This window comes from Equus przewalskii, chromosome 11 (assembly GCF_037783145.1).
Source record: "Equus przewalskii isolate Varuska chromosome 11, EquPr2, whole genome shotgun sequence".
In the NCBI taxonomy this organism is placed as follows: Eukaryota; Metazoa; Chordata; class Mammalia; order Perissodactyla; family Equidae; genus Equus; species Equus przewalskii.
The window spans coordinates 17,912,504-17,920,947 of record NC_091841.1 but is presented as its reverse complement, the minus strand read 5'-3'; the positions used below and the strand labels follow the sequence as shown (position 1 = coordinate 17,920,947).

At 37.7% G+C, this 8,444-nt stretch overlaps 1 protein-coding gene across 1 annotated transcript; it reads left to right on the top strand.

Annotated features, from left to right (window-relative positions):
- Window positions 1-1,484: 1,484 nt before the first annotated feature.
- On the top strand, window positions 1,485-2,435 carry LOC103567142 (olfactory receptor 5G9-like). The gene has a single exon (XM_008543763.1). The coding sequence runs from the start codon at window positions 1,485-1,487 to the stop codon at window positions 2,433-2,435; it is 951 nt and encodes a 316-aa protein (XP_008541985.1).
- Window positions 2,436-8,444: the final 6,009 nt, after the last annotated feature.

Here is an 8,444-nt window from a genome sequence, read left to right as displayed (position 1 = left end):
ACTTTTGAACAGGTTTAAGCAAAAGGTGTGATGAGTGAACACTTGGACTGGTCATTCCATCTTTCTCTTTATTTCTCCTGAAGCAAAATATATAATGTAAACTATATTATTTGCCTCAGAGGAAGTCTTGCTAAAGTCAAATAATAAATTTCAAATTAGACGGAAAAGCGTCTAGCAAAAGTATGATGTGGGACTTCAACATTCCTGGGCGAATAAAATTTTCTAAAAGTAAAGTATTAGTAGATTTCTGAGCACCTACACATCGACCCTCTCATTGTAAATGGATGAGAATTCTGAGATCAAGCCAAAAGCACATTGAATGAATGAAGCACCTCAGGTTCAAAGAGATCAGGTGACTTAACCAAGGTCCTCCTTACAGTGAGTGACAAAAGGAAATGTAGAGGATACAGAGTTGGGAGAATTTAGGCTTTTTTCCAGACTTCTTCCATGCATCATTTCCATAAAGGTGATACTTATGCTCAACACTATCATTTCATGGCCTTTTCACTAATGACCATTGGCTATAACCTCAACTCCAGGAACAGGAAGCCAAAAATGCATTATCCTGTACTCATATTGGAATGAATTTTGGATTTCTTTGAAATGGAAGGAATTGTGAAGACACAGGAAACATTTCTGCAGTGTGAAAAGGAAAAAACATAGTCCATTTTTTAAAGATGCATGTTCAAAGCTCATCTCTTCCAGTCACTAGTATTATGAATATAGATTGAGCTTCTGTTTTCTTCCTATGCAAAATAAAATGACATTTAGCTTGTAGGTCTACTAAAGGGAGTATGTATGACAAAAATACTAACAATTATTCTTCTCTAATCTAGGTCCTCAATAACACTCTGCTAAATGCTTTGCATGAATTATCTCATTTAATCCTCACAACAATTTACAAGGTAATTTTTCATATTATTATTTCTGTTTCAGAGATGAAGAAAAGTAGCTTTCCAGGGTCTGGAGTTAGACTCGAGACAAGTTGGAGAATATACATTTAGCCTTAGGTTATAATCACAAAGTGCACAGCATGCCACTTAAAAAATGAGTTGCTGTTCATTTCTTCTCCAGCTTGCTTCACTTCTACTCTCCTATGTCATCTTTCCTGATGTGTATTCACCTGGTGAACTCACACAAAGTTCACTGAAGTGGGAGTTATTAGACATCTATTCTGGAACCATTTTTGCCTCAGTTAGTTATGGGACATGGAGCAAGCTTCTCCTCTTTCCTAGGTTTCCATTTTCTTATCTCTGTATTGATAGATTTCTACAGAAACTTAAAATATAACTTAAGATCTGATATTTTTACACTGATCTATATTTAATTTTTGTTTCCTTGGCCAGAACTTGCAGCTAAGTAGTATCATCTCTAGTGCTCTCCCAGTTACTAGTATATTTTTCCTGTGTCCCATTTTGAAGATATGTTTGCCAAATCTGCTGTGACTCCTCTGTTCTTCTTCTAGTGGAAACCAGAACCAGCCAATGGCACATGAAAACTACACAAGGGTCAATGAGTTCATTTTCACAGGTTTGAATTACAACCCCCGGTTACAGATCTTACTTTTCCTGCTCTTTCTGAGTTTCCACGTCATCAACCTAACTGGAAACTTGAGTATGATTATTCTGATACGGATCAGTTCCCGCCTACACATGCCCATGTACTTTTTTCTCAGCCACTTGTCTTTTGTGGACATCTGCTTCTCCTCAGTTGTGAGCCCCAAGATGCTCACTGACTTTTTTGTGAAGAGGAAAGCCATCTCTTTCCTGGGCTGTGCTTTGCAGCAGTGGTTCTTTGGGTTCTTTGTGGCAGCAGAGTGTTTCCTCTTGGCATCCATGGCCTATGACCACTATGTAGCCATCTGCAACCCATTATTGTATTCAGTCGCGATGTCTCAGAGACTCTGTATCCAGCTGGTGATTGGTCCCTATGTCAGTGGGTTCATGAACACCATGACTCATACAACAAATGCATTTCATCTCCCTTTTTGTGGCTCCAATGTCTTTAATCATTTCTTCTGTGACATGTCCCTGCTGCTTTCCCTTGTATGTGCTGACACTAGGCTCAATAAATTGGTAGTTTTCATCATGGCTGGAGCTGTGGAAGTCTTCAGTGGTCTGACTATCCTGGTCTCCTACATTTACATCCTCATTACCATACTGAAGATCCACTCTGCTGAAGGGAGGCATAAAGCCTTTTCTACCTGCTCATCTCATCTGACAGCTGTTTCCATCCTGTATGGTACTCTTTTCTTTATTTATGTACGGCCTAGTGCAAGTTTCTCCCTGGATCTCAATAAAGTGGTGTCTGTGTTTTATACAGCAGTGATCCCCATGTTGAACCCACTTATCTACTGCTTGAGGAACAAGGAAGTCAAAGATGCCATATACAGGGTGTACAGGACTGTTGCTAAGAGGATGTTTTGTAGGACCTAAATTCTTATCTAGAAATGAAGAGTGGAAGAAATCTAAAAGGACGGAGTAATTGTTTGGATTCCTAAGCTTCCAGGAAAGCATTTGGGGGCTGGTTGGCATCCTTTTATCCTTCCATCCATCGAATTGTTCATTCATTTATAGTCAATCAATATGAATTTATTAAACCCTATATATGATGTTTTCTTTGTAATATACCAATATTATAGTTCAAACCCCCAGTCCATTCAATTTTGCTTCCTACAGACACCTCACAGTAGACTTAGTGTTTTAAAAGCTTTATTTTATTACTTAATTTCAATTATTATTTTTTTCATCATTCTGCTAATATATTTTCTTTCCCTGCTAACTCCCTGCCGTTGAAAGTTTAAAATGCACTACTCCAAGTTTTGCACTCACAGGTAGCTCCCATCAATAGGAATCTGTGGAAAACGATGTGGGGTTTTAAGTTTCACCTGGTGAATGGAATGAAACCCTTGGCCGTATACACTAGTTTTTGTGATGGCCCTAATACAAAAAACTGTATGCATCTCAGGGACTGAAGAAGGATTTGTGTTCAATTATGGCAGATAGTGTGGTCCACAAGACCCATTTGCATTAATAAAGAGACTTGTGCTCATCTTTAATGCATTTTGCATATGAAACAGCTTCTGATAGAATGGGTTACACCTGTATTTGCTTGGGATTCAATTTTCTGATAGGTGTTTAGAGGATTAACTAAACTTCTCTAGGTTGGAGCTTGGTTGAGCATATGATAATACTCTCTAAACCCTGGTAATGAAGTTCATTACTTGAGAATGTACAGAGAAATGCTGTAGTGGAGTGTAAGCTCTTAGTCTAGAGCTACCTGTTCCTAGTAAGGTCAGTTGATTTGTAGCATCACACGGGAGTACATCTATGCAACTCAATTTAGTGGTTGTGACTCCATGCATGAGGAGTCTGGGCAGTCTTTGGGTCTGAGCACAGTGCTGTACCACCACTGCATATGTAGAGTGGGCACCCCTGCCACAGTCCCATCTTCTCTTAGAGAACTCAATTCTATCTCTCAATCTGACTTTGCCTCTTGACTTTGGAATAAAGAGACAGAAAGGAAAGAGTTTCACTGAGGAAATGGATCACCATGCCTAGATGATGTTATATTGTCATGGCTAATTTGTTATAGAAATGTCCTCAGAAATTTAAGGAACTCTTACATCCACCTATTTGCCTAGAATGAATTTAACTAAGATAATTAAGAAGCTTTCTCTGAAAGTCACAATCTATCTATTAGTTAGGTAGATAAGTTCTCTGAACTTTTGAGTGCTTTTCCACAAAGCATTATGGGTTATCTTCTATTGATTATTGTACAATGCACAATTTCTGAAAATAGACAATTGATCAGTGAGTACCCACATAATCATAGCATGCTTTATAGCTTCAGGGGCCTTGGAGATCAGTTTTTCCTAACCAGATTACTGGCTAGACATTGAAGCTTGCAGAAAAATGTCTTTTATTACCTTATGCATTATAGAAGCTCAAAATTTGACTTACCATCAAATATAGTTATGGCAGATTCACTGTAACTCCAGAAGCCTTGTTTTAGAGTGAGTTTTCTAGGTGGATAAACGTTTTCCCAGACTATTTGTTGACGATGCTAGAGAAGCAACATGATATAACAAAAAGAAAACTTAAACATTTATAACCACAAAACTTAAACTTTTATCAATTTAGAGTTAAAAGACCTCACACATTCATTTACTCAAGAAATAATTATTGAACTTCTTCTGTGCATCAGGCATGGAGTCTGGTGTTGCATACAACAGTGAAGAAAATGAATATCATTCCTGCATCCACAGTTTACAGGTTGGCAGATCTAAGATGTACTTCCGTTCATTACCCTTTTGATGTATCATTCAAGACTGTAATGAGATCAATAGATGTAACGATAATATTTACCTTATCAGAGAGAGGGCTACTGTGAAGACTAAAGAGAATGTGTGTGGAATCACCTTACAAACTATAAACATGTTTTCTGCTTCCAAGCAACAACTATTCAGTGAAAACAGCAAAATTTTGGAACTAGGGTGCTATCCTAAGTGTGCCAGATTTCCCAGTGTTGGTTCCTTTGCAGGATCTTAGAATGCAGTAATGGGAGGGGAAATAGAGGCAGTCTGGAACAGGGAAGAGCTTGAGTTTTGGAGACAGTCACCTGAATTCTAATCCTAGATCCATTACATGAATTTTGTGGTTTTAGGGTTGCTTTTTAATTCCACCTATAAACTAGGGATAATAATGTGTAATTTACTGAAGAATTATAACCACTTTCTTGAAGGAGCTGAAGTTCACAGCATATAAGAAGAAGGCAACTTCATTATTTTTCATCTTCACCCCTTCAAAATGCTGCTATGTCATTTCAAACCTCCCTACCACTCACTAACATCTCAGACACATCTAACGGTTTTTCCTTCCACTCAAAAGTAAAAACCAAATTGTTTGCTTTTCCAAGTATTAAAAAGTCAAATCCACTATAATATCAAACTACACAGCCTTTTCCAAATTAAATCATCCTCTCTTCCCCATCTCAGTCTCTGAAGTTTGTAGTGATGAAAGAGGGTAAATCTGATTTTCTATTTATTGCTGTACCACCTTTCCCACTCCGTAGGTGCCACATGTGGCTAGTCCAGGATCAAATGCCCTGATAGAAAGGAGAGGGAAAGAGGGGAGAAAAAGTTGACTGGAATAGATGTGGTCTGGTATCAGTACCTTCTAATGACAGATGTATGATTGCTGGCTCTTTCCCTAGAGGGATACTTTTGTGCGTTCCTCAGAGCCAGAGCACTCCTCAGCTCCACCAATCCTGACCCATGAATTCAGTCCATTAGTTCTTTGTGAAGTCACTGCCCCATCTGGCCAGACATTTCTGGCTCATAAAGCAGTTCCCCAGCTTCTGGCCTTGACTCCCAGACTATGATTATTTCACCCCTTCAGGAGGTTGACTTGAGAGAGTTTCTTTTTAAGAAGGTTCTGAGAACCTTCTGCTTTCCATGAGGCCCATATCTGGCTTACAGGAAAACATCAGCACTCCTGGGCCCTTCAGCTCTGGAAGAGTAGGCTGTGTCATTTGGCTTGGGTAAAAGGAAAAGAGTGGTACATTGACAATATTCTCCAAAGAAATCCTCCCCAAATTCTCTCCATCTCCTTTTCCCAACTTCCTCTCCTGTAGGTTTAGAGAGACTAGAGGTGAATGGTCCAATCTGCTAATGCTGGAGGAAACAGTATGGGATCTTCCCATCCCCTTAACAAGAAGATGTCCACATACTCTACTTTAAAATTCAGGAAGTTGATGGTTTCTTTTGCTGTCCAGAAGCTTTTTAACATGAGGTACTCCCATTTGTTTATTTTTTCTTTTGTTTCCCTTGCCTTAGTAGACACAGTATTAGAAAAGATACTGCTAAGACCAGTCTCAAAGGCTGTACTGCCTATATTTTCCTCTAGGAGTTTTATGGTTTCAGGTCTTACATTCAAGACTAATACATTTTGAGTTAGTTTTTGTGTATGGTAGAAGATAATGGTCTACTTTCATTCTTTTGCAACTCACTGTCTAGTTATCCCAAAACCATTTATTGAAGAGACTTTCCTTTCTCTTTTGTATGTTCTTGGCTTCTTTGTCAAAGACTAGCTTCCCATAACTGTGTAGTTTTACTTCTGGACTCTCAGTTCTGTTCCATTGATCTCTGTGTTTTTCTGCTAGCATCATGCAGTTTTGATTACTATAGCTTTGTACTATAATTTGAATTCAGGGAGTGTTATACCTCCAACTTTGTTCTTTTTTCTCAGGATTGCTTTGGCTATTCAAGATCTTTTCTTGTTCAATATAAATTTTAGGATTCTTTGTTCTATTTCCATGAAGAATGTCATTGGGATTCTGATTGAGATTGCACTGAAAGAAATCATCAACAAAATAAAAAGACAACCCAACTTGGAGGAAATATTTGCAAATCCTATAGCCAATAAGGGTTAATATCCAAAATATATGAAGAATTCATACAACTCAACAACAACAAAAAACCAAGCCATGGGGCTGTCCCCACAAAGCTCTTTTTGTTCACCACTTTCCACCTACAAGAAGGCCTGCTACAGAGTAAGTGCTTAGCAATATTTGTTGAATGAATGACTATAAACTGTCCAATAGTTTATGTTATCATATTCATCTTTATCTCAATATAAAGTCTTTACTTTGTCTTTGCATGTCTAAAACACTGGTTGACATTCATAGCAGCACTATTCACCATAGCCAAATGATGGAAGCAACCCAAATGTCTATTAAGGAATGAATGGATTATCAAATATGATATATCCATACAATAGAATATTATTCAGCTTTTAAAAAGAATGAAACTCTGACGTACGGTACAACCAGGATGAACCTTAAAGACATTATGCTTAGTGAAATAAGCCAGACACAAAGGACAACAATTGTATGATTCCACTTATAAGAGATACTAAGAGTAGCTAAATTTATAGAAACAGAAAGTAGATTAGTGGTTTCTAGGTGCTGAGGAGGGGATAATGTGGAGTTATTTTTTGATGAGTACAGAGTTTCAGTTTGAGATGATGAAAAAATAATTCTGGAGATGGATGATCGTGATGGTTCAGTGATAGTGTTAAGGTACTTAATGATGTGGGTCGGTGAGCCGAGGAGTCGAAGGAAAGATTTCTTAGACTCTTAAGATCTGGCAGTAGTGCTCTTTTATTTAGAGAATAGTGTAGCATGGGGACAGGACCCATGGGCAGTCAGAGCTTCTGCTGCCCCAAGTTGAGGGTTAGAGCTAAATTTAAGGCATAGGTATATGATTCATCTCTTTACAAGACAAAGGAAAGAACATGAAAAATGTTAAAATGGTATCAGTGCAGGTGGGGTCTGGTCATTGTGTGATCCCATGACTTTTAGACAAGAATCAAATCGGATTAAGTAAAGGTTAGAAAGGTTAGATGCCACCACCCTAAACCAGTTACATGAGATTGCCAGACAGCAACCAACTTAAGTTCTTGCCTTCCCCATTAAGAGTTTCTAGGGACAAGGTCATCTCTCCTCTTCTTCCTGGTACAGAGAGGGAGGCACCTTTTACAGATAGAGATTTACCTTACAAATGTAAGTATGTCCCAACAAGGGCAAGTTCCATTCCCCAGAGCCTCCTTCCCTGTCCCAGTTTATCAAAAGCTATCAGCCCAAAACAATCCCGATGCCAAAGAGTCATATCTTGGGGTGGCCAATTTCACGTCCCTACAAGCTCATCCCCACCTTCCTTCACAAATGCAAATGTCTCTCAAAAGGGCAAGCAAAATTCCAGTCCTCAGAGCCTGCTTCTCATCTGTAGTTTTAAAAGTAACCAGCCTAAAATCCTCATCACTTAGTGCCACTGAATTATACATGTAAAATAGTTATGATGATAAATTTTATGTTTTATTTACTTCAGCATGATTTTTTAAAATGGTGACTGTCAGAATTTGTATAGAATAAGGGAACATGTTCCACCTCAAAGACGTATCCAGGTCTGTGTCTTCTTAAAACAAAAAAGAACTTCAAAATGATTTGAAAATCGCAGGTTAAAGTTGAAGAACACTTGTGCCCCTAGCTACAGATGGAATGATGAACTATTGAAAGAATAATTTGCCCCAAAGAACATTTAAGCCTAGTGAATTGTTACATTATGTCCTTTATAAAAAAATATTTTCAGCTTTTACCAATATTAAAGTTTCTGTAAAACCATGAAAATACTAGTTTTTCTCACTAAGAAATAAAAATAAAATATCATATACATGTTTAAAAGTATTACACAAGGAAGAAAGATGAACAAAAAGGAAGAAAAGAAATAAATCACCTAATTTAGTAGCATTTATATTTGTGTGGTGAGACCATATCTGACTTTTTAAAAAAATTTCTCTCTACATTTCTGTAATATTCAAGTTTTGTATAATGAATATTTTTTTTAAAACATCTACTGAAAAAGGACCTTGAAATACTCTGTAGAA

What these genes read in the sequence shown, in the direction of transcription:
- LOC103567142 (XM_008543763.1), top strand. Translation starts at nt 1,485, where the DNA reads ATGGCACATGAAAACTACACAAGGGTCAATGAGTTCATTTTCACAGGT.